The sequence below is a fragment of the Procambarus clarkii genome, chromosome 30 (genome assembly GCF_040958095.1).
Source record: "Procambarus clarkii isolate CNS0578487 chromosome 30, FALCON_Pclarkii_2.0, whole genome shotgun sequence".
NCBI lineage: Eukaryota > Metazoa > Arthropoda > Malacostraca > Decapoda > Cambaridae > Procambarus > Procambarus clarkii.
Genome location: NC_091179.1, coordinates 11,266,012 through 11,293,511, shown reverse-complemented (window position 1 = coordinate 11,293,511; position 27,500 = coordinate 11,266,012). Strand labels below are relative to the sequence as shown.

General features: G+C 45.1%; 2 protein-coding genes across 3 annotated transcripts in view; both read left to right on the top strand.

Moving 5' to 3' along the window:
• Positions 1–14,710: 14,710 nt before the first annotated feature.
• LOC123765588 (uncharacterized) lies at positions 14,711–16,339 on the top strand. Its single transcript, XM_045754266.1, has one exon. It carries the CDS (start codon positions 14,711–14,713, stop codon positions 16,337–16,339), a length of 1,629 nt encoding a protein of 542 aa, XP_045610222.1.
• A 5,591-nt stretch (positions 16,340–21,930) lies between these two features.
• The window catches only part of LOC123765626 (uncharacterized), a 145,422-nt gene continuing 139,852 nt past the window's right edge, over positions 21,931–27,500 (top strand). For both annotated transcript variants that reach the window (XM_069333882.1, XM_069333881.1), the window contains exon 1: positions 21,931–24,117. In XM_069333882.1, the coding sequence (XP_069189983.1) occupies positions 22,337–24,117 (1,781 nt within the window). In that variant the 5' untranslated portion in view covers positions 21,931–22,336. The remainder of the gene's footprint in view (positions 24,118–27,500) is intronic.

The window sequence follows — 27,500 nt, the reverse complement described above, 5'->3', positions numbered from 1 at the left end:
CACACACACACACACACACCCACACACATACACACACATACACACACACACACACACACACACACACAAGGGGGGCCTCGTAGCCTGGTGGATAGCGCGCAGGACTCGTAATTCTGTGGCGCGGGTTCGATTCCCGCACGAGGCAGAAACAAATGGGCAAAGTTTCTTTCACCCTAAGTGCCCCTGTTACCTAGCAGTAAATAGGTACCTGGGAGTTAGTCAGCTGTCACGGGCTGCTTCTTGGGGTGTGTGTGGGGTGTGGGACAAAAAAAAAAAAAAAAAAAAACAAAAAAAAAAAAAAAAGTAGTTAGTAAACAGTTGATTGACAGTTGAGAGGCGGGCCGAAAGAGCAAAGCTCAACCCCCGCAAAAACACAACTAGTAAACACAACTAGTAAACACACACACACACACACACACACACACACACACACACACACACACACACACACACACACACACACACATCCCCAGGATCTGTCTTTTGTGTGTGTACTTACCTAGTTGTGCTTACGGGGATTGAGCTTTAGCTCTTTGGTCCCCCCTCTCAAGAGTCAATCAACTGGCCAGGCAGCTGTATATGTGTGTGTACTTACCTATTTGTGCCTGCAGGATCGAGCGTTGGCTCTTGGACCCCGCCTGCGAGTGTGTGTGTGTGTGTGTTCCAATATATTAAGAGCTAGGTGAACAGGGGGCATCTGAGTGAAAGAAACTCTACCCATATGTTTCCGCCTCCACCGGGGATCGAACCCGGAACCTTAAGACTACGAATCCGAAGCGCTGACTACTCAGCCGTCAGGTACCACGAAAGACTGCCATGAAGCATTTGTTAATTTATTATAACATGTTAACATTTTGTAATGAGGTTGATATTAGATTTTATTCAAGTTTTTGTATATATTTTTTTTTTTTTTTTGGTCCCAAACAAGATTGCGCTCGATGGAGCTCTGACGTCATATCCGCCGTCGAGACATTAGTCACGTGACCTCAGGTAGCCAATGGGAGACGACATCTTGCCTCAGCTGTGATCATTTGGTCGTGTGATGTCACGGAGGGAGGATGTCAGACCTCTGGGTGCTCGGTGCTCCAATCGGAGCCCTCGCCCTTGTCGAGAGCGGCACCACATAGTTCAGCATAGGGACATAGTCTCGTATGTGGTGGCAACATATGAGGACCCGCTCCAGTATGTGGTGGCAACATATGAGGACCCGCTCCAGTATGTGGTGGCAACATATGAGGACCCGCTCCAGTATGTGGTGGCAACATATGCGGACCCGCTCCAGTATGTGGTGGCAACATATGAGGACCCGCTCCAGTATGTGGTGGCAACATATGAGGACCCGCTCCAGTATGTGGTGGCAACATATGAGGACCCGTCAGTCAAAGTGACTGGACTTACTGCCCGTCAAAGTGACTGAACTTACTTCCAGTCAAATTGACTGGACTTACTGCCCGTCAAATTGACTGGACTTACTGCCCGTCAAAGTGACTGGACTTACTGCCCGTCAAAGTGACTGAACTTACTTCCAGTCAAATTGACTGGACTTACTGCCCGTCAAAGTGACTGGACTTACTGCCCGTCAAAGTGACTGGACTTACTGCCAGTCAAAGTGACTGGACTTACTGCCAGTCAAAGTGACTGGACTTACTGCCAGTCAAAGTGACTGGACCTACTGCCAGTCAAAGGAACTGGACTTACTGCCAGTCAAAGTGTCTGATACAGACTATTAATGATCCGTTACCTGACTTGACAGGTTTAAGTGAGATTCATGGAGGTGATCTTGTTGGATCCAAATATACAAACCTTATTAATTAGTGGAGTAATTACATCGCGTATTATGTTATTAAGGAGACTGCAGAACAGCCTGATGTTGGCTCCACACGAGGCAGCTCTTAGCTATCTCCACCCAAACTGAATCACCCACCAGTCTAACTTACGCTCGAAACAATCAATCCCACGTCAATAATCCCGGTAATCTGTTCCTCGGATCAACAGTCGAGTTTCTCTAAAGCAGAGGATCCAAATGATTTTTTTTTCTTCTTAACTGCCCTCAGTCCTTCGTAACCCACGTAGCCTCTCCGTCGCTGATTGGGCGTCACTCGCGGCCCTTTTATTGGTTTACACAGTTGGATGGTTCTGGTGTTTGGTCATCACGTGGTCCTGTTTGTGGCTGTTCCCCCATCACTCCTCTGGCCGGCCCACTTCCCTTGACCCCCGAGCATATTGTGAACCAGGTATCAACCAGGTATCAACCAGGACCTCTCCAATACCTGCTTTCACCGCAATCAACTCCTTGCGATGCTTTTTTTTTCTTTCACGCTGAAGAAGACACTACCTTCAGAGGTACCCCAAGTTCATAGACTTCAGAGGTACCCCAAGTTCACAAACTTCAGAGGTACCAAAGTTCACAGGCTTCAGAGGTACCAAAGTTCACAGGCTTCAGAGGTACCAAAGTTCACAAACTTCAGAGGTAACCCAAGTTCACAAACTTCAGAGGTAACCCAAGTTCACAAACTTCAGAGGTACCAAAGTTCACAGGCTTCAGAGGTACCAAAGTTCACAAACTTCAGAGGTAACCCAAGTTCACAAACTTCAGAGGTAACCCAAGTTCGCAGACTTCAGAGGTACCCCAAGTTCACAAACTTCAGAGGTACCCCAAGTTCACAAACTTCAGAGGTAACCCAAGTTCACAAACTTCAGAGGTAACCCAAGTTCACAAACTTCAGAGGTAACCCAAGTTCACAAACTTCAGAGGTAACCCAAGTTCACAAACTTCAGAGGTACCCCAAGTTCACAAACTTCAGAGGTAACCCAAGTTCACAAACTTCAGAGGTAACCCAAGTTCACAAACTTCAGAGGTAACCCAAGTTCACAAACTTCAGAGGTAACCCAAGTTCACAAACTTCAGAGGTAACCCAAGTTCACAAACTTCAGAGGTAACCCAAGTTCACAAACTTCAGAGGTAACCCAAGTTCACAAACTTCAGAGGTATCCCAAGTTCACAAACTTCAGAGGTATCCCAAGTTCGCAAACTTCAGAGGTAACCCAAGTTCACAAACTTCAGAGGTATCCCAAGTTCGCAAACTTCAGAGGTAACCCAAGTTCACAAACTTCAGAGGTAACCCAAGTTCACAAACTTCAGAGGTAACCCAAGTTCACAAACTTCAGAGGTAACCCAAGTTCACAAACTTCAGAGGTAACCCAAGTTCACAAACTTCAGAGGTAACCCAAGTTCACAAACTTCAGAGGTAACCCAAGTTCACAAACTTCAGAGGTAACCCAAGTTCACAAACTTCAGAGGTAACCCAAGTTCACAAACTTCAGAGGTAACCCAAGTTCACAAACTTCAGAGGTAACCCAAGTTCACAAACTTCAGAGGTATCCCAAGTTCACAAACTTCAGAGGTATCCCAAGTTCGCAAACTTCAGAGGTAACCCAAGTTCACAAACTTCAGAGGTAACCCAAGTTCACAAACTTCAGAACTACCCAAGCGTTTTGAAACTGAAAGTAACTTGTGTTATTGTATAAATAATTTAATCACTGAAAAACAAATATTCCCGAAATTGGATCAATTTGGGACTCGAACTCTGTGGATGTAGCGACGCGGCTCATGAACCAACCCGTTCTCTCTCTCTCTATTCTAATCTCGTTCTCTAAAATGCATTGAACCCAAGCCACCTAACCTAACCTTACCAAAACATGCATAGAAAACGGATATTTGTGAGCTGCTACTTTTCTAATCTGTCCTCTCAACCAATATGTCACATTATGACGTATAACTCTATAAGGCCCAAAAAACTGCTATATCAAAAAATATTATAGCGGCTGACCTAATTGACGTGATGTCCCGTTTTCTATTCGTGGATCCTTGGTTGGGTTAGGCAACATTGTGAAGCACAAACTTATATCCATTTCACTGGATTCATTCACGAGTGAATTCACTCACGAGTGAATCACTACGAAGTTGATTCTCCCGGCAGCGTGCGTCACTCAACCAATCAACACGCTGTATAAGTTAGTAGTTTACTGAGTTAATTGAGCTGGACTGTTACACATACACGCGTCAGCAGCTGATTATACTCGACGACTGAGAGTTCAACACACTGAGGGAAGTATAGCCCCCCAGGCAACACTATAATGACTGGTATATCACTGAAGTCATGGGGCCAATACCCATGACTGACTGACCCAGTCATGGGGGGGAATTGTCCCATAAAAATTGAGCAAAACACAAGATGGAACAAAACATAAGACAAAATCAATCCCGTATTCTCTCTCTCTCTCTCTCTCTCTCTCTCTCTCTCTCTCTCTCTCTCTCTCTCTCTCTCTCTCTCTCTCTCTCTCTCTCTCTCTCTCTCTCTCACACACTCTGTCCCTGTCATGGACTCAAAAAGCCATGGTAGGTAATACTTGGCTTGTTGTGTCACCCCCTCTCGTCGTACACACACACTTCCTGGTTAATTGACTATCTAGGGCAAGGCTGTCCATTAGGAGCAAACAAGGTTCCGTATTGATTATTGCTGGGAGTGAGAGAGAGACAGATAGAGAGAGAGACACAGAGTGTGAACAAGAGTAGAGATATAGTTGCACAGATAGTCAGATGAAAAAAAGAATCAAAGATAATATGTCTACAATATAATTATACAAAATAGATAAATAGCAACTTTGAGGAATTTTTATAAACGGGGAGGGAAATTTTCAGGGGAAAGCGCCAAGCCATTACGACTGTATAGCAGTGCGATGGGGTCAGGATAAGGATTTTGGGATAGAACCAGAGGGGAAGGAATGGTGTCCCAACCACTTGTGGACGCTCGGGGATTGAACGCCGACTTGCATGACGCGAGACCGTTGTTCTACCGTCCAGCACAAGTGGTTGGAGATTATGAACAGGGAGCAGACAAAAAAAGTTCTCTTATTCTTCTATTCTTCAACTAAATCTTATTATACCTTTCTGGTAAGATTTATGTCAATGAGAGATTTAATAGCATTAAAATATTGTTATGGTAAAAAGTAGCTTTTTTAAAAAGAGTTACTTAAAGTTCGCAGCTATTGAGTTATTAGCCCATTAGTTTATGACCTATTAATACCTACAGGAAGGTATAGTCTCGTCCTCTTTATTGATTGAGTAAATCATTAGTCTTGTACCGTGCCAACGAGGTTATTAACTATTGAACTAACCATTAGTTTTATATTGCAGAGATAAAAGGCATCGAGACAAAATCTTTGTGAACGAGTTTATCTCAAAAGATTTCTTCAAGCACCGCTAATCCAATAAGATTAGTAGACGTCAATAGACGTCTACTGATCGACGTCTATAGACGTTAATATGGCTAGGATTAGGCTCGCATATAAGTTTCATCTAGCCCATGTGTCTCATCTAGCCCATGTGTCTCATCTAGCCCATGTGTCTCATCTAACCCATGTGTCTCATCTAGCCCATGTGTCTCATCTAGCCCATGTGTCTCATCTAGCCCATGTGTCTCATCTATCCATGTGTCTCATCTATTCATGTGTCACATCTATCCATATGTCTCATCTGTTTCATCTATCATGTGTCTCATCTAAACATGTGTCTCATCTGTCCATGTGTCTCATCTGTCCATGTGTCTCATCTGTCCATGTGTCTCATCTGTCCATGTGTCTCACCTATCCATGTGTCTCATCTGTCCATGTGTCTCATCTGTCCATGTGTCTCACCTATCCATGTGTCTCATCTGTCCATGTGTCTCATCTGTCCATGTGTCTCATCAATACACGTGTCTCATCCACTGCCGTATGTTTTATTCACATTGGGAAGCTGGTTATAAGCGTCGGCTTCTGGAATTGATAATTGGCTAGTTAGGGTTGTAGGAGTATAGTTTGTAATTAGCGTGATTAAATCTCTCTTTCTCCACACACACACACACACACACACACCAGTTGATTGACGGTTGAACCAGTTGATTGACGGTTGAGAGGCGGGACCAAAGAGCCAGAGCTCAACCCCCGCAAGCACAATTAGGTGAGTACACACACACACACACACACACACACACACACACACACAATGGTTGTTAGAGTTTAACCCAACCAAATGTAATGTAATGAAGATAGGTGTAGGGAGCAGGAGGCCAGATACAAGGTATCATCTGGGAGAGGAAATTCTTCAGGAGTCAGAGAAGGAAAAAGACTTGGGGGTTGATATCACGCCAGACCTGTCTCCTGCAGCACATATCAAGCGGATAACATCAGCGGCATATGCCAGGCTGGCCAACATACGAACGGCATTCAGAAACTTGTGTAAAGAATCATTCAGAACTTTGTATACCACATATGTCAGGCCAATCCTGGAGTATGCAGCCCCAGCATGGAGTCCATATCTAGTCAAGGATAAGACTAAACTGGAAAAGGTTCAAAGGTTTGCCACCAGACTAGTACCCGAGCTGAGAGGTATGAGCTACGAGGAGAGACTACGGGAATTAAACCTCACTTCGCTGGAAGACAGAAGAGTTAGGGGGGACATGATCACCACATTCAAGATTCTGAAGGGGATTGATAGGGTAGATAAAGACAGTCTATTTAACACAAGGGGAACACGCACAAGGGGACACAGGTGGAAACTGAGTGCCCAAATGAGCCACAGAGATATTAGAAAGAACTTTTTTAGTGTCAGAGTGGTTGACAAATGGAATGCATTAGGGGGTGATGTGGTGGAGGCTCACTCCATACACAGTTTCAAGTGTAGATATGACAGAGCCCGATAGGCTCAGGAATCTGTACACCTGTTGATTGACGGTTGAAAGGCGGGACCAAAGAGCCAGAGCTCAACCCCCGCAAACACAACTAGGTGAGTACAACTAGGTGAGTACACACACACACACACATACACATACACTCATACTCACACACACACACACCTAACAGTAAATAGGTACCTGGGAGTTAGACAGCTGTTACGGGCTGCTTCCTGGGGATGTGTGTGTACTCGCCTAGTTGAGCTTGTGGGGGTTGAGCTCTGGCTCTTTGGTCTCGCCTCTCAACCGCCAATCAACTGATGTACAGATTCCTGAGCCTACAGTGTGTGTGTGTGTGTGTGTACTCACCTATTTGTACTCACCTATTTGTGCTTGCGGGGGTTGAGCTTTGGCTCTTTGGTCCCGCCTCTCAACTGTCAATCAACTGGTGTACAGATTCCTGAGCCTACTGGGCTCTATCATATCTACATTTAAAACTGTGTATGGAGTCAGCCTCCACCACATCACTGCCCAATGCATTCCATCCGTTAACTACTCTGACACTGAAAAAGTTCCTTCTAACGTCTCTGTGGCTCATGTGAGTACTCAGTTTCCACCTGTGTCCCCTTGTTCGCGTCCCACCAGTGTTGAATAGTTTATCCTTGTTTACCCGGTCGATTCCTCTGAGGATTTTGTAGGTTGTGATCATGTCTCCCCTTACTCTTCTGTCTTCCAGTGTCGTAAGGTGCATTTCCCGCAGCCTTTCCTCGTAACTCATGCCTCTTAGTTCTGGGACTAGTCTAGTGGCATACCTTTGGACTTTTTCCAGCTTCGTCTTGTGCTTGACAAGGTACGGGCTCCATGCTGGGGCCGCATACTCCAGGATTGGTCTTACATATGTGGTGTACAAGATTCTGAATGATTCCTTACACAGGTTCCTGAACGCTGTTCTGATGTTAGCCAGCCTCGCATATGCCGCAGACGTTATTCTTTTTATGTGGGCTTCAGGAGACAGGTTTGGTGTGATATCAACTCCTAGATCTTTCTCTCTGTTCGTTTCATTAAGTACTTCATCTCCTATTCTGTATCCTGTGTTTGGCCTCCTATTTCCACCACCTAGTTTCATTACTTTGCATTTACTCGGGTTGAACTTCAACAGCCATTTGTTGGACCATTCACTCAGTCTGTCTAGGTCATCTTGTAGCCTCCTACTATCGTCCTCAGTTTCAATCCTCCTCATAATTTTTGCATCATCGGCAAACATTGAGAGAAACGATTCTATACCCTCTGGAAGATCATTTACATATATCAGAAACAGTATAGGTCCAAGGACTGACCCCTGCGGTACTCCACTCGTAACGTCTCGCCAATCTGAGACCTCACCCCTCACACTGACTCGTTGTCTCCTGTTACTTAGGTATTCCTGTATCCAACGGAGTACCTTCCCTTTCACTCCAGCCTGCATCTCCAGTTTTTTCACTAGCCTCTTGTGTGGCACTGTGTCAAAGGCTTTCTGACAATCCAAAAATATGCAGTCTGCCCACCCTTCTCTTTCTTGCCTTATTTTTGTTGCCTGGTCGTAGAATTCAAGTAACCCTGTGAGGCAGGACCTGCCATCCCTGAATCCATGTTGATGCTGTGTTACAAAGTTCTTTCGCTCCAGATGTTCCACTAGCTTTCTTCGCACAATCTTCTCCATCAACTTGCATGGTATGCAGGTTAGGGACACTGGTCTGTAATTCAGTGCCTCCTGTCTATCCCCTTTCTTGTATATCGGGACTACGTTAGCTGCTTTCCAAATTTCTGGCAGTTCCCCTGTTGCCAGTGATTTGTTATACACCATGGAGAGCGGGAGGCAAAGTTCTTCTGCTCCTTCCTTTAGTATCCAAGGGGAGATTCCATCTGGACCTATAGCCTTTGTCACATCCAATTCTAGTAAACACTTCCTTACTTCCCCGCTGGTAATCTCAAACTCTTCCAGTGGTTCCTGGTTAGCTATTCCCTCTCTTATCTCTGGGATTTCTCCTTGCTCCAAGGTGAAGACCTCCTGGAATTTCTTATTCAGTTCCTCACACACTTCCTTGTCGTTTGTAGTGAATCCTTCTGCCCCTAACCTTAATTTCATAACCTGTTCCTTTACTGTTGTTTTTCTCCTGATGAGGCTATGCAGCAATTTAGGCTGAGTCTTTGCCTTGCTTGCGATGTCATTTTCGTATTGTCTTTCTGCCTCTCTTCTCATCCTAACATATTCATTCCTGGCATTCTGGTATCTTTCTCTGCTCTCCAGTGTCCTGTTATTCCTATAGTTTCTCCATGCCCTTTTACTTTGCTGCTTAGCTAGCCTACATCTCTGATTAAACCATGGGTTTCTCATCTTCATTTCACTGTTTTCCTTTTGGACTGGGACAAACTTGTTTGCTGCATCCTTGCATTTTTGCGTGATGTATTCCATCATATCTTGGGCCGTCTTTTCCCTGAGCTCTGTTTCCCATGCTATATCTGCTAGGCATTTTCTTATCTCCTCATAGTTTCCCTTTCGGTATGCTAACCTTTTGGTTTCGGTATCCCTTCTCGAGTTCAATAACCCTTCTTCAATCAGGTACTCAAACACCAATACACTGTGGTCGCTGATTCCTACTGGGTCCTCAAAACTGATTTCTCTTATGTCAGAGTCGTTCAGGGTGAAAACCAGGTCGAGTCTCGCTGGTTCGTCGTTTCCTCTCATCCTTGTGGGTTCACTGACATGCTGGGTTAAGAAGTTTCTAGTCGCCACCTCCAGTAATTTGGCTCTCCACGTATCCTCGCCTCCATGCGGTTCCTTGTTCTCCCAATCAATCCTGCCGTGATTGAAGTCCCCCATGATGAGCAGGTGGGATCTATTTCTACAGGCAGAAGAGGCTGCCCTCTCAATTATAGTGTTAACTGCCATGTTGTTGCTTTCGTACTCTTGACTGGGTCTTTTGTCATTTGGTGGAGGATTATATATTACTGCTACTACTATCCTTGGTCCTCCCATTGTCATGGTGCCTGCTATGTAGTCTCTGAAACCCTCACAACCCGGGATAGCCATCTCCTTAAAACTCCATTCCTTTCTCATGAGTAGGGCCATGTGGGCCGTGTGTGTGTGTGTGTGTGTGTGTGTGTGTGTGTGTGTGTTGGAGAGAAATATATGAAGTAGATATAACAGGTGAAAATAGGTTGATTGGAAAGGCGGGGTCCAAGAGCTTATAGCTTGATTCTGCAGACACAATTAGCAAATACAAATATTAAATACACACACACACACACACACATCTGCAGGTAAACACTAGCCATGCATTTTAAAATATGTTTATTTGTCAATATTAAACCATTTTCTATTATATTTCAAATATTTACATAAGATGACACAGAAAACGTCAGTTTTGTCAACAGATGTCGCAATGACGTTTGTAATTCGACAGATGTCGCAAAGATATTAGTATTAATTCCACAGATGTCGTTACGATGTTATAAACAGCTGGATTTGTCATCATTCTCTAATGTCCGATCATTACTACTTGTTCAAAGCGTTCACGTATTGATCGTGTTCATTTTTGTTAATCGCACATTTGAGGGGAAACTATCTTGATGTGGTGATGTAAGTAAACTTGTCGATTCACTGTATCTACATTCTGAACGGACCTGGGAAGGGGGTGGCGACCCAGGCCCTGAGTCAGTGAAGGGCGCTTTCCTCCTGCTAGGGTGGTGGTAGTGGTGGTGGTGGTGGTGGTGGTAGTGGTGGTGGTGGTAGTGGTGGTTGTGGTGGTGGTGGTGGTCACCAGATTTGCTTCGTGCCTAAAGACAAGGGAATTTTCAGAAGAAAGCGACAAGCCATTACGACTATTTAGCACTGGGAAGGGGTCAGGATAAGGATTTGGGATGGGTCAGGGGGGAAAGGAAGGAATGGTGCCCCAACTACTTGTGGACGGTCGGGGATTGATCTCCGACCTGCATGAAGGGAGACCGTCGCCTAGAGGGTCTCCCTCTTGGAATATACTCTCTCTCTCTCTCTCTCTCTCTCTCTCTCTCTCTCTCTCTCTCTCTCTCTCTCTCTCTCTCTCTCTCTCTCTTTTAAAGAGCCTCGGTACTGTAACAATTACAAAAAATTTTAAACAATGAATTACCTTTAAATTAAAACATTGAAAAGATGTAATCGATTAATTATTAAACACTGCAACTATATGGATTAGGTTATTCTCCGATATTATATCTAACCAGAATGTTTACCCCTCGCTCAATTCCCCTCCCACTTCCACAGCCACCCACTATTCCCCTCCCACTCCCCCACACTCGCCCCCACTCGCCCCCACACACCCCCACACACCCCCCACACCACACCCCCACACACCCCCACACACCCCCACACCACACTCCCACACTCGCCCCCACACACCCCCACACCACACCCCCACACTCCTCTGCAGAAACTAACTCATCTGGGTTGGAGGCATAACTCGCCTCTCCGTCACAGCTGTCAGTGAGTGGACCGGTAGCTGGGATCAGGTTGGAAATGAGAACTGAGGTGATTTAAGGTGAGGGAATGAGACGTGAGGTGGTTCAAGGTGAGGGAATGAGACCTGAGGTGGTTCAAGGTGAGGGAATGAGACGTGAGGTGGTTCAAGGTGAGGGAATGAGAACTGAGGTGGTTCAAGGTGAGGGAATGAGACCTGAGGTGGTTCAAGGTGAGGGAATGAGACCTGAGGTGGTTCAAGGTGAGGGAATGAGACCTGAGGTGGTTCAAGGTGAGGGAATGAGACGTGAGGTGGTTCAAGGTGAGGGAATGAGACGTGAGGTGGTTCAAGGTGAGGGAATGAGAACTGGGGTGGTTCAAGGTAAGGGAATGAGACCTGAGGTGGTTCAAGGTGAGGGAATGAGACGTGAGATGGTTCAAGGTGAGAGAATGAGACCTGACGTGATTCAAGGTGAGGGAATGATAAATTAGCAGGACCAAGATAAGGAAGTAAATCGAGATGAAACTAGATGTGCCATCACTGTGGATCTTATCGCGAAGGGAGAAACTACAGGCGTCGAAGAGATAACTTGAAAGACATCTGAGTGGGAATTGACGTGGAAAACATGAGTGAACGTTAAGATATTGATAACAACAGTTTGAGATAGATAAAAATAACAAATCTTGGCGATTATGAACGATAATTGAGAAGTTAGTGGGCCAGCCAGAGGCTTAAGCCCCGCGCATGAATATCCCTGAAAAAAAAAGATAATTGAGAAGTAGTAACGAGAGAATAAGAGAAAATGAAGGCATCTTGAGAAAAATAAGATAACTATCAAAGCTGGGAAGACTATGCAGTATACCGTCTGAGGAAAATAGTATAAACTGGGATTTAAATAGGAAGAACTTACTGGGATCACAAAATGGGAAGATCAGAAGGAGGATTAAGACTTGGAGAGGAAACTTGCCAGGCCTCGACAACTATAAAACAGGAAAGTGGAGGGAGTTAAGAGCCCACAGAAGCGTGTTAGTTGTTGCTTGGGGAACTGAGTTGATGTGAGATGTGGAAATTGTTGCCTGAAGATAGGAAATTGCAATGTGAGAAGTTAAAACTCCTGCGTTAGAGAAATGTGTGTGTGTGTGTGTGTGTGTGTGTGTGTGTGTGTGTGTGTGTGTGTGTGTGTGTGTGTGTGTGTGTGCGTACTCACTTAATTGTGCTTGCTGGGGATTGAGCTCTGGCTCTTTGGTCCCGCCTCTCAACCGTCAATCAACAGGTGTACAGGTTCCTGAGCCTATTGGGTTCTATCGTATCTACACTTGAAACTGTGTATGGAGTCAGCCTCCACCACATCACTTCCTAATGCATTCCATTTGTCAACCACTCTGACACTAAAAAAGTTCTTTAAAATGTGTGTGTGTGTGTGTGTGTGTGTGTGTGTGTGTGTGTGTGTGTGTGTGTGTGTGTGCGCGCGCGTGTGTGTGTACACTAATGGAAAATACCCAATGGCCTACTAAAAAAGTGTAACAGTAACTATACAACCCACCCTAATTCGACTTATGCCTAAATAAGCAATCCTAGGTCTAAATTAGGCCATCATAGGTCTAATTAAGTACGCCTATGAGCTATACTAGGTCGTCTAAGGTAGTTTAGGTTTGCTTGTTATCTTCTTCTCGTGGCCAGTAATAATAAATAAAAGTTCTAAACTAGATTTCTTTTAAGGCCACAAAACCAGTTTTTGAACGATCGACTAATAGGCGCTAGCGGAAGTATCACTTTTAGATAACTGGTTAGGATTTGACAGATGTGGGAAGGGCAGGTGTGGCGTTGCGGGTGTGGGATGACAGGTGTCGAATGCCAGCTATATGTAGTTTCGTAAGACCACGCTATGGTTACGTAGTCAGATGTGACGGCTTTGAATGACATATGCTTTCATTAATGGACTTTTATACTTTTATTTACACTTCTGTTCGAGGTTCCTGGATGAGTGACTGTATATATATATATATATGTATATATATATATATATATATATATATATATATATATATATATATATATATATATATATATATATATATATATATATATATATATATGTGTGTGTATATCACGAAAATAAACACGTGGTCTTACATTGTCATATATATATATATATATATATATATATATATATATATATATATATATATATATATATATATATATATATATATGTCGTACCTAGTAGCCAGAATGCACTTCTCAGCCAACTATGCAAGGCCCAATTTGCCTAATAAGCCAAATTTTCCTGAATTAATATATTTTCTCTAATTTTTTTCTTATGAAATGATAAAGCTACCCATTTTATTATGTATGAGGTAATTTTTTTTTATTGGAGTTAAAATTAACGTAGATATATGACCGAACCTAACCAACCCTACCTAACCTAACCTAACCTATCTTTAACGGTTAGGTTAGGTAAGGTAGCCGAAAAAGTTAGGTTAGGTTAGGTTAGGTAGGTTAGGTAGTCGAAAAAACATTAATTCATAAAAACTTGGCTTATTAGGCAAATTGGGCCTTGCATAGTAGGCAAAGAAGTGCATTCTGGCTACTAGGTACGACATATATATATATATATATATATATATATATATATATATATATATATATATATATATATATATATATATATATATATATATATATATATCATCAAAAAACTCATGACCCCTAAAGGAATCGAACCCGGTTAGCCAGGGCCTCCATGCGCCTTGGCATGTCTAGTACTATAACCACTCCACCAACAGACTGTAGAAAAGTACTGGGAATTCATTTGACTTTTTACCCCAATACCCGACAGCATTCGTGACTTTTTTTTTTTTTTTTTTTTGGTGTACAGATATTTGATCATATCACTTCAAGACGCTTGGTAATGGTCCAGGGCGAAGCCGAGACGTCGGCGTTTCTCCGTTTTCTGATGTGTGGTTTGGTCTTAATTTAAATGTAAATATTATAAAAATGTGAGGGAAGGCGAGGCTAGAAACCTATTGCCTCTCGCTGCAAGCACAAATAGGTGAGCAATCACACACACACCTACACACACACACATGGTCGACACACACACCCACACACACACACATGGTCGACACACACACACATGGTCGACACACACACCCACACACACACACATGGTCGACACACACACCCACACACACACACATTGTTTTGTTGATTGACGGTTGAGAGGCGGGACCAAAGAGCCAGAGCTCAACCCCCGCAAACACAACTAGGTGAGTACAACTAGGTGAGTACACATGGTCGACACCCACCCACACACACACACATGGTCGACACACACCCACACACACACACTTGGTCGACACACACCCACACACACACACAAGGTCGATACACACCCACACACACACACACATGGTCGACACACACCCACACACACACACATGGTCGACACACACCCACACACACACATGGTCGATACACACCCACACACACACACACACATGGTCGACACACACCCACACACAAATGAAGGTCGACGTCAAGCGTGGTGCGGAACGACGACGCAACTGCAACCTCACAAGAGAGGAGAGGGACGCCCTATCAACGCTGAAAGGACGCACGGATATTGTGATAAAACCGGCGGACAAGGGAGGTACTGTCGTCGCCTGGAGAAAGGACAACTACAGGAACGAGATGAAGAGGCACCTGACAGACACTGCAGCCTACAAACAGATACACAACCAGGATGACGCGCTTAGAAACGCCCAAATGAGGAGTAAACGGAGAGTCCTCAAGCTGTTCGAAAACAAGACTGGGGACGGGAAAGGACTCATGCAGGCAGGGGCGAGAGATTTCTTCCTGGCCTTTGAATCCATCATTCCCCACCTCTACCTTTTACCAAAGATCCACAACTCACTAGAAGAAACAACAGGAACGTGGCAAGGGAGACCGGTTCTAAGCGGCCGCCGGGCCCCAACAAGGCCGGTAGACTGGATCTGCACAGCCCTCCTGAACCCCTTACTACGCCTACTACCGGAAAGAATCAAAGATACGACGGATTTCCTCAAGAAAATTGCAGAAATTAGAGGCCCCGTCCCGAGAGGGGCCCGGCTTTTTTCCATGGATGTGGTATCGCTCTACCCGAGCATACCACAAAGAGAAGCTGCAAAGGTAGTAGCATCTTTTTTTACAGATAACAGAGCAAAAATTAGACAGGAACTTCAAGACGCAGGAGTATGGAGGACCCCCTCGAAAGAAACTCTTGAGGAGGCCATCCTCCATGTGATGAGAGACACGCTTTTGCAATTTGAAGGACGGGCATACCAGCAAACCAAGGGTACAGTGATAGGAGCATCCAGTAGTGTGGCAATCGCTGAAATATTTGTGCATGTAGTGTTGGAGAGGAAACGATCCCACAGGAAGGACGGACCGGCGGAATATTTCCGTTACATAGACGACATCTTCGGAATAATGGAGGACGGTTTCCCACGCCTAGGTTTCTTTTCATGGTCAAATACAGTTCATGAAAACCTTAAGTTTACCCTCGAGCACAGTGACTCCACGATTAATTTCCTAGATACAACAGTGTATATAGACCAGCTAACCAGGGATCTGCATACGAAGGCATACTATAAACCGACTAACCTTCACACGTATCTGAAATTTGACTCGAGCCACCCACTAGCCTTGAAGAAATCGCTACCCTACTCACTTGGACTTAGACTCAAGCGGATTAACAGCAAAGAAGAGACGCTATATCCCCAGCTTGATGACCTATGGGATATGTTCAGGAACAGAGACTACCCAGAGACAATAATACATGCGGCCCAGGAGAAACTCAGAGATAAAACAAGGGCAGAGCTACTCAGACCTAGAACACAAGAAGTGGAAGACAAGAGATGGATTCTTCCAACCCTTTTCTTCCCCGGCCTTACAGCACACCTTAAGATAAAACTCCAGGAAGTATGGACATGGATGAGGAAAACGTACAGTGAACATCCATCCTGGGTAAAATACCCACAAAACCCTCCCATGATCGCCTGGAGGCGAGGTAAGTCTATAAAGGACCACCTTGTTAGAGCAGCTGTGCTGGTAGATCATCTCAACCGAACTGGGGGAGAGGATCAGCCCCAGGTTACAGTTCAAGGAAATTAAAACTTACAGACCCTAACCTAACCTGACACAGGTTTGGTGTGCGACCTGCGTGGAGGCAGCGTATGCAGAGTGGTTAGGAGGGGCCTACAAGTACAATAATATAATATATATAAAATCAGAAAATTCTTGACCCCTAAAGGAATCGAACCCGGTTACCCAGGGCTTCCATGCGACTTGGCATGTCTAGTACTATAACCACTCCGCCAACAGACTGTACAAAAGTATTGGCAATTCAGTCGGGATATTGGGAATTAGGCTGGATCCAAGAGTCAATGCTCGATCCTGCAAACCACAAATAGGTGAGTACACACACACACACACACACACACACATACCTACATGGGGCCTCGTAGCCTGGTGGATAGCGCGCATGACTCGTAATTCTGTGGCGCGGGTTCGATTCCCGCACGAGGCAGAAACAAATGGGCAAAAGTTTCTTTCACCCTAAGTGCCCCTGTTACCTAGCAGTAAAGAGGTACCTGGGAGTTAGTCAGCTGTCACGGGCTGCTTCCTGGTGTGTGTGTGTGTGGTGTGGAAAAAAAAAAAAAAAAAAAAAAAAAGTAGTTAGTAAACAGTTGATTGACAGTTGAGAGGCGGGCCGAAAGAGCAAAGCTCAACCCCCGCAAAAACACAACTAGTAAACACACACACACACACACACACACACACACACACATGAGAGGCAATGACGAACCAGCGAGACTCGACCTAGTCTTCACTCTGAACGACTCCGACATAAGAGAAATCGGTTTTGAGGACCCAGTAGGAATGAGCGACCACAGTGTACTGGTGTTTGAGTACTTGATTGAAGAAGGGTTATTGAACTCGAGGAGGGATACCGAAACCAAAAGGTTAGCATACCGAAAGGGAAACTATGAGGGGATAAGAAAATTCCTAACAGATATAGCATGGGAAACAGAGCTCAGGGGAAAGACGGCCCAAGATATGATGGATTACATCACGCAGAAGTGCAAGGACGCAGCAAACAAGTTTGTCCCAGTCCAAAAGGAAAACAGAGAAATGAAGATGAGAAACCCATGGTTTAATCAAAGATGTAGGCTAGCTAAGCAGCAAAGTAAAAGGGCATGGAGAAACTATAGGAATAACAGGACACTGGAGAGCAGAGAAAGATACCAGAATGCCAGGAATGAATATGTCAGGATGAGAAGAGAGGCAGAAAGACAATACGAAAATGACATCGCAAGCAAGGCAAAGACTCAGCCTAAATTGTTGCATAGCCACATTAGGAGAAAAACAACAGTAAAGGAACAGGTTATGAGATTAAGGATAGGGGCGGAAGGATTCACTACAAATGACAAGGAAGTGTGTGAGGAATTGAATAAGAAATTCCAGGAGGTCTTCACCTTAGAACAAGGAGAAATTCCAGAGGTAAGTGAGGGAATAGCTAACCAGGAACCACTGGAAGAGTTTGAGATTACCAGTGGGGAAGTAAGGAAGTGTTTACTAGAGTTGGACGTGACGAAGGCTATAGGCCCAGATGGAATCTCCCCTTGGGTTCTAAAGGAAGGAGCAAGAGAACTGAGCCTACCACTCTCCATAGTGTATAACAAATCACTGGCAACAGGGGAACTGCCAGATATTTGGAAAGCAGCTAACGTAGTCCCGATATACAAGAAAGGGGATAGACAGGAGGCACTGAACTACAGGCCAGTGTCCCTAACCTGCATACCATGCAAGCTGATGGAGAAGATTGTGCGAAAAAAACTAGTGGAGCATCTGGAGCGAAGGAACTTTGTAACACAGCATCAACATGGGTTCAGGGATGGCAGGTCCTGCCTCACAGGGTTACTTGAATTCTACGACCAGGCAACAAAAATAAGGCAAGAAAGAGAAGGGTGGGCAGACTGCATATTTTTGGATTGTCAGAAAGCCTTTGATACAGTGCCACACAAGAGGCTAGTGCGAAAGTTGGAGATGCAGGCTGGAGTGAGAGGGAAGGTACTCCGGTGGATAGAGGAATACCTAAGCAACAGGAGACAACGAGTCTGTGTGAGGGGTGAGGTCTCAGATTGGCGAGACGTCACAAGTGGAGTCCCGCAGGGGTCAGTCCTTGGACCTATACTGTTTCTGGTATATGTAAATGATCTCCCAGAGGGTATAGATTCGTTCCTCTCAATGTTTGCCGACGATGCAAAAATTATGAGGAGGATTGAAACAGAGGATGATAGTAGGAGGCTACAAGATGACCTGGATAGACTGAGTGAATGGTCCAACAAATGGCTGTTGAAGTTCAACCCGAGTAAATGCAAAGTAATGAAACTAGGCAGTGGAAACAGGAGGCCAGGCACAGGATACAGAATAGGAGATGAAGTACTTAATGAAACAGACAGAGAGAAAGATCTAGGAGTTGATATCACACCAAACCTGTCTCCTGAAGCCCACATAAAGAGAATAACGTCTGCGGCATATGCGAGGCTGGCTAACATCAGAACGGCGTTCAGGAACCTGTGTAAGGAATCATTCAGAATCTTGTACACCACATATGTAAGACCAATCCTGGAGTATGCGGCCCCAGCATGGAGCCCGTACCTTGTCAAGCACAAGACGAAGCTGGAAAAAGTCCAAAGGTATGCTACTAGACTAGTCCCAGAACTAAGAGGCATGAGTTATGAGGAAAGGCTACGGGAAATGCACCTCACGACACTGGAAGACAGAAGAGTAAGGGGGGACATGATCACAACCTACAAAATCCTCAGGGGAATCGACCGGGTAAACAAGGATGAACTTTTCAACACTGGTGGGACGCGAACAAGGGGACACAGGTGGAAGCTGAGTACCCAAATGAGCCACAGAGACGTTAGAAAGAACTTTTTCAGTGTCAGAGTAGTTAGCAAATGGAATGCATTAGGAAGTGATGTGGTGGAGGCTGACTCCATTCACAGTTTCAAATGTAGATATGATAGAGCCCAATAGGCTCAGGAATCTGTACACCAGTTGATTGCCGGTTGAGAGGCGGGACCAAAGAGCCAGAGCTCAACCCCCGCAAGCACAATTAGGTGAGTACAATTAGGTGAGTACACACACACACACACACACACACGTAAACTAAGTACCCACATGAGCCACAGAGACGTTAGAAGGAACTTTTTCAGTGTCAGAGTAGTTAACGGATGGAATGCATTAGGTAGTGATGTGGTGGAGGCTGACTCCATACACAGTTTTAAATGCAGATATGATAGAGCCCAGTAGGCTCAGGAATCTGTACACCAGTTGATTGACAGTTGAGAGGCGGGACCAAAGAGCCATAGCTCAACACCCGCAAGCACAAACAGGTGAGTACAAATAGGTGAGTACACGCATGTGTATTTACACATAGGGCCTTGCGGACGAGCGGGCAGCTCTCGGGTTTCGTAGTCCTAAGGGCCCGTGATCGATTTCCGGCACAAAGAAATGGGCAGAACAGATAAGATAGAGGAAAATAGGTCAGAAGACTGAACATTAGATAACCGACGAAGTGAGAAAGGCGGGGTCCAAGAACTAAGAGCTCAGTCTTGCAGGCACAAATAGTAAATACACATGCGCACACACGCACGAGGCACGCCATTTGATTGACAATTGAGAGCTGGAACCAAAGAGCCAAAGCTCAACCCCCGCAAGCACAACTAGGTGAGTACACACACACACACACACACACATACACACACACACATACACACACACATACGCACACACACACACACACACACACACACACACACACACACACACACACACACACACACACACACACACAGTGTGTGGTGGTGTCCCACAGGGCTCTGGGCTCTGTGGACCTATCCTGGGCTCTGTACTCGGACCTATCCTGTTTCTGATATACGTATATGATCTCCCAGAGGGTATAGACTCATTTCTCTCAATGTTTGCTGACGACGCCAAAATTATGAGAAGGATTAAGACAGAGGAGGACAGCTTGAGGCTTCAAGAAGACCTGGACAAGCTGCAGGAATGGTCGAACAAATGGTTGTTAGAGTTTAACCCAAGCAAATGTAATGTAATGAAGATAGGGGTAGGAAGCAGGAGACCAGATACAAGATATCATTTGGGAAATGAAGTACTTCAAGAGTCAGAGAGAGAGAAAGACCTGGGGGTTGATATCACGCCATACCTGTCCCCTGAAGCTCATATCAAGAGGATAACATCAGCGGCGTATGCCAGGTTGGCTAACATAAGAACGGCCTTTAGAAACTTGTGTAAGGAATCTTTCAGAACATTATATACCACATATGTCAGACCAATCCTGGAGTATGCGGCTCTAGCATGGAGTCCATATCTTGTCAAGCATAAGACTAAACTGGAAAAGGTTCAAAGGTTTGTCACCAGACCAGTACCAGAGCTGAGAGGTTTGAGCTACGAGGAGAGACTACGGGAATTAAACCTCACTTCGTTGGAAGACAGAAGAGTTAGGGGGGACATGATCACCACATTCAAGATTCTCAAGGGAATCGACAGGGTTGATAAAGACAGGCTATTTAACACAAGGGACACACGCACTAGAGGACACAGGTGGAAACTGAGTGCCCAAATGAGCCACAGAGATATTAGAAAGAACTTTTTTAGTGTCAGAGTAGTTGACAAATGAAATGCATTAGGAAGTGATGTGGTGGAGGCTGACTCCATACACAGTTTCAAGTGTAGATATGATAGAGCCCAATAGGCTCAGGAACCTGTACACCTGTTGATTGACGGTTGAGAGGCGGGACCAAAGAACCAGAGCTCAACCCCCGCAAACACAACTAGGTGAGTACAACTAGGCGAGTACACACACACACAAACAAACAAGCCCCGACTGAGTAGACTCTAGGGTCGAAGTCCTAAGGGTCCGGGTTCGATCCCTGGTAGAGGCAGAAACAAATGAACAGTTTCTTTCACCCTTATACCACTGTTCACCTAGCAGTAAATAAGTACCTGGGAGTTAAATAGCTGCTGCGGGCTGCTTCCTGGGGATGTGTGTGCGTGTGTTGAATAAATGTTGTAGATATAATACAGGAAAAATATATGTTGTTAAAAAGGCGGGGTCCAAGAGCTAATAACTTGATTCTGCAGATACAAATAGTAAATTTGTGTTTACACAAAGTGTGTGTTTACACACAGACAAGACCTTGACCAAAAGAGGCAAAGACCAAAGACAGCATTTAAATGTATTGTTTCTCACACACACACACACACACACACACACACACACACACACACACACACACACACACACACACACACACACACACAGGAAATGTAGATGTTTATCTCTCAGAATGTTTGGTAATATGTTTATTGTTTGTGATGTGTTTATATGTATGTATTAACACGATGTACTGAATAGGGTGAGAATAGCTTGCGCTACCTCATCCCTTTGTGTGTATTTTACCTCAATAAACTTATTTCAATTTCAATTTCACACACACACACACACACACACACACACACACACACACACACACACACACACACACACACACACACACACACACACACACACACACTCCCTCACTTTACAATGAATGGCAGCGAAAATCTGGAACGAAGAGGGGAAGGGGGGGTCCTAGCGCAGAAGCTAGTCAGTAGTGTGGCAGCTGTGGTGACGGAAGGTTGTGTCAGCCGCGGGGCTCCGGTCTCTCGCACACGCACCGCGTCCGTACTCGCTCCCTGGCGCCACTCGCCGCCACCTGGGTTTCCTCACACTGCCTCCCTCGGTTCTAGCGTCAGCAACGGTGCTGTCACACAAGAGACGAACGAAGAAGTTATGAAGATGCGTTGTTTTCGCTCCTGTGAAGGCTATCGTTGGAGCAAAGATACTGTGAAAAGTAAGAGAAAAATTAGATTCTTGATTAAATCCAGGTGCCTCCAGGGTGTCGTACAATGAAGACTGCGCTAGGAGTTACAGTTCGTGTGAGTGACGGTTCGCCATGGCCTGACTCGTGTTCGGTGAAGCCCACACGCAAGTGACCCCATCAGACAGGCTCTATTCTCTCCAGCAACGCTATGACTATTTCCTTATGTGCCCTGTTGCTAGCGATGGTCAAGCCTCTCCTGGTGTGTGTGGTGGCGGCGGCCGTGTGCGGTGTGGACTCTGTCCTCGGCCAGAGTGGCGGGACGGTGGCAGGTCCTCGTCCCAGGACGCAACTCTCTTCCTTCGTCAGTACAAACTCTTCCCGAAGGGACGAGCTGGCCTTCCCTCCCCGCGGGCTCTTTGAATACTACGCTAGTTTCGATCTCAATCCGGCCTCAGCACCGGCGCTCCCCTCAGTCGCAGGTCGGGGCGGCGAAGTTGCCGTAAATACTAAGCAAGCCAGACAAAGTTTATCTCAAAAACACAATATTTCCGGAGGCGTTGTTGATCCATTGACTGCTAACACGAGTGATGGCGGACACCGGACCGCTAATGTTGTCACCGAATCATCGCATGATTTCAGTAACGACATTCTGTCGAGAAATGCGCCCAAGACTTCGACACGAAAAGCGACAGTTAATGACATCACAAGCGGCATGGAAGGAGCGGGTGACAGTCAGAGAACCGGGCAAACTGCGCGCCTCAGCCCAGAAATATCTCGGAAAATGAATGAAATACTTCATGCCAAGACGAAGAACCTCGAGCGACAGACAATCAGTTCTGAAGAGCTTGCTGAAGTGTTGCAGGTGATGGGTGAATTAGATGATGATGATACACCAGTAGATATCAACCCTGGGCCCCATCTACGCGATGTTGCTGATACCGCAGGTGTTGATAGTGCAACACGTGTCGCAGGTGTTAGTAGCGCAACACATGTCGCAGATGTTATCCAGTCAGCGCATGGGGATGGAGTGTACCACGGGGGCGGCATTCCGCGTAGTGACCTGCAACATGTAAATGTTTCTGAATATGTCAATACGGTGACACGTCTTGGCCACACATCGTACGTGGACGAGCGGACGCACGTGCACGACCCAGCGCACGTGGACGAGCGGACGCACGTGCACGACCCAGCGCACGTGCACGAGCGGACGCACGTGTACGACCCAGCGCACGTGCACGACCCAACGAACGTGCACGACCCAGCGCACGTGCACGACCCAACGAACGTGCACGACCCAGCGAACGTGCACGACCCAGGGCACGTGCACGACCCAGCGAACGTGCACAACTACGAAACCAACCACCATTACCGTACCACTTCCAACGGTGGCGAGAGTGATTACGCCCAATACGGCGATTATACCGCCTACCAAAACTACGGAGAACGCGATCACGACTTCCCCGACTTGGAGTCGTCCCCAACTAACGACCACTATGTCAACTACGACCAATATAACACCTACGACCACCACTATTCAGGGCATGTAAATCGGTTTCGTGAGGCGGAGAAAGTCGAAAGCCTTTGTGAACCTGAAAAGTGTTTCTGTGCTGTGTTTACACTCGCTGACGACCCCGAGGGCGAAGATAATCTTAGTGGTGAGGAAGATGGTGATTACGCCTCCCTTGAGGGTATTAGTAACCAAGATCAAGGGGGCATTAATGACCTCGGTTACTATAACCAAGGCAATCAAAGCCGCGAGAGTGCCAGTGCCACGGCCCTCGGTTCGCAGGGGCCAGGTCAAGAAAGAGATTCTCTGGGCCAAGAAAGAGGTCCTATGGGTCAAGAAATAGGTGAGCCAAGTCAAGAAACCGGTCAGCCAGGTCTTGAAAGAGGTCAACCTCGTTATGGAGTGTTGTGCAATGCTTCGTTTTCTGTCAGGAATTTCTCAGGTGTTGCCCAAGACAGCTGCAAGGTGCAAACCACAAAATTGTAAGTACTGATTTTATTTTGCTATGTTAAAAAAAAATATGTAAGCAAAGTACACATGTTAATTACATATATTTATGCCGGTAGTAGTATAGAAAATGGATATTTGTTATGTCTAGTTATATTTCCTTTTTTTTAATTATTATCTTTATTGTCATTATTATTGAGAAAATCCGTAAAGGAGCTGTGATGGGGGATCGAACCTGAGCAAGTGGATGATGCAGTCACATCAGTGTGATTATTCCTGTTATTATGATTATTATATTTCTTTTATCTATGATTATAATTCTTATATTTATTTAGATAAATTATATTATTTATTATTTTCATTGTATGAATTAATTTGAATAGCTAATATTCAAATTGTAACGACTGAAATATTTACACATATATTAATTATAATTGCAAAATTGATTATTCAAGAACTATTATAATTGGTATTTACCAGATATATTATAGTCTTGCAGCTATAAAAATATTACACACATGATTATGTATTTTTAATATATTATATATTTTTAGTAAATCTTTAGACTATGATGATTGGGGAGGGAGATGGAATGTCAAACTTCAAGGAGGTTATACCAAACATATCGTCCTGTGGTAAGGCTGATATACCGGCTACTGTGATATACTGTGGTAAGAAGCCACTGATATACCAGCCACCGTCCTCCTAATGGTTTCCCAACGTCAAGAAAACGGCCAATTTAAAGTAGTCTCTCCTAACCGACCACCAGAGGACCCAAAACAGAAAACGGGACAGAACGTCACTTTCGCCAACCGCTTCCAATTTTCTAGTACAGCAATTTGTTACCTTATGTAAATCATACGAGCGAAAAGCGACGTTTTTTTTTTTTGTAAGAGAACAGATTGGTATAACATTGTATCTCGCTAATGGGATTAGTAATGGAACACTCACCACTAACTTAGGTTGCCCGACCAGGGTCTTAAGTTAAACCAAGATAGGACCACATACACATCTAATGAGAAGCAAAGTTAATGTACCTGAGTCATTGTGGCACACACGCACACACTCTGCAACACACGAGAGATGCGGCTGATCTGTGCGTATTGTGCAAGGATAAAACTATTCAATCCTCCCTCCACTCCCTCCACATTTCATTCTCCACAAGTCCCTCTATCAAAAATAAAATACCAAACGACATTACCAGATGTTCCTTTGCACGAACAAAGCAATTTCTGCGCTCTTATCTTAAATACGCAAAATTATGGAGCGTATTTTTGAACATATTGACACTAATATTTCAAAAAAATGGTGTAAATTAATAGTTAATAAGTTAAGAATGCAATAATCTGTATCTATAAAATAGAATGTATGTTTTTGTCTGTCTGCTGAAGGTTGAAGGCCCACATCGCTTGGGACTAGCTTCATCAAACTCTCAATAGTGATTGTGAAGGGGTTGGTGCCGAACATGGGCAGGTAAAGACCTATCCAAATACTCCTATTTAACCGTACGTGCTTCCATGACCACTCTCATGCAGTTAGTGGTGACTAGCTTCATGTCGCCACTAACTAGCTTCATGTTTAACTGAAACTGAAACTAGCTTCATGTTTAGCGTGTCACATCGTTCGACTCGCTAAAATCAAAATTCAAATCAGTTATGCGTTCTTACCGTATCGTAAAACATTATGCACTGACGTCTGCAAACTTGAAAAAAAAAAACTTATGCATCATTTATTTTATTGGGGCCAGACGGCTGAGTGGACAGCGCTTGGAATTCGTAGTCCTAAGGTTCCGGGTTCGAACCCCGGCAGAAGCGGAAACAAATGAGCAGAGTTTCTTTCACCCTGATGCCCCTCTTCACCTAGCAGTAAATAGGTACCTGGGAGTTAGACAGCTACTACGGGCTGCTTCCCGGGGATGTGTAACAAAAAGGAGGCCTGGTCGAGGACCGGGCCGCGGGGACTCTAAGCCCCGAAATCATCTCAAAATAATCTCAAGATCATAATTTTCCCGTATTAAGTGTAAGAAATGTTGACGACGTCATGGAAAACAGGAAAGTTATAGGCTCACTAACAGCCTCATTGCGGGATGTGTCGACACTCAAGTTAGGGATCCAAATCAGTAGTGTTCCTATAGACCATCAGTATTTCTCCTAATTTGTCTTTGATTATTTTTTGGATGGTGTGATGCCAGTTCGACCTCAGAAGATTGATATGGTCAGTATAGATCGAACCTCGCACTTGAACGACCAAACACCAATTCGACCCGGGAATCACCGGGCACCCCCCTCTCCCCTCCCCCCTTCCCCCCATGTACCTTGAGGTTATCTTGAGATGATTTCGGGGGCTTAGCGCCCCCGCGGCCCGGTCTTCGACCAGGCCTCCTTTTTGTTATACACCCCCAGGAAGCAGCCCGTAGCAGCTGTCTAACTCCCAGGTACCTATTTACTGAGAGGGGGAAGAGTGGCATCAGGGTGAAAGAAACTCTGCCTATTTGTTTCCGCCTCCGCCTAGTATCGAACCCGGAACCTTAGGACTACGAATCCCGAGCGCTGTTCACTCAGCCGTCAGGCCCCCTTAGTATGTAGTATTCCAATTAAAGTTTAGAATCCCCACATCGCTACAGATAGCTACAAAATTATGTAGTTCCAGCTTGCAAACTCCTCAGTAGACTCTCACATGTGATCCCAAATAAACTATTGGAAACAAAAGAGGATCGTACTGAAAACTAAATTTGTATTCAGAAATAAATAGTAAGGCTTTATATAGTATATTATAATAGAGAGATAAGTGGTTCTCGTTCATATTCACTGAGCTCAGAACGCGGGTATTGTTCTCGTTCATATTCACTGAGCTCAGAACGCGGGTATTGTTCTCGTTCATATTCACTGAGCTCAGAACGCGGGTATTGTTCTCGTTCATATTCACTGAGCTCAGAACGCGGGTATTGTTCTCGTTCATATTCACTGAGCTCAGAACGCGGGTATTGTTCTCGTTCATATTCACTGAGCTCAGAACGCGGGTATTGTTCTCGTTCATATTCACTGAGCTCAGAACGCGGGTATTGTTCTCGTTCATATTCACTGAGCTCAGAACGCGGGTATTGTTCTCGTTCATATTCACTGAGCTCAGAACGCGGGTATTGTTCTCGTTCATATTCACTGAGCTCAGAACGCGGGTATTGTTCTCGTTCATATTCACTGAGCTCAGAACGCGGGTATTGTTCTCGTTCATATTCACTGAGCTTAGAACGCGGGTATTGTTCTCGTTCATATTCACTGAGCTCGGAACGCGGGTATTGTTCTCGTTCATATTCACTGAGCTCAGAACGCGGGTATTGTTCTCGTTCATATTCACTGAGCTCAGAACGCGGGTATTTTTCTCGTTCATATTCACTGAGCTCAGAACGCGGGTATTGTTC

Excerpts from the sequence above, each read along its gene's own strand:
- LOC123765588 (XM_045754266.1), top strand. The coding sequence starts at position 14,711 with ATGAAGGTCGACGTCAAGCGTGGTGCGGAACGACGACGCAACTGCAAC.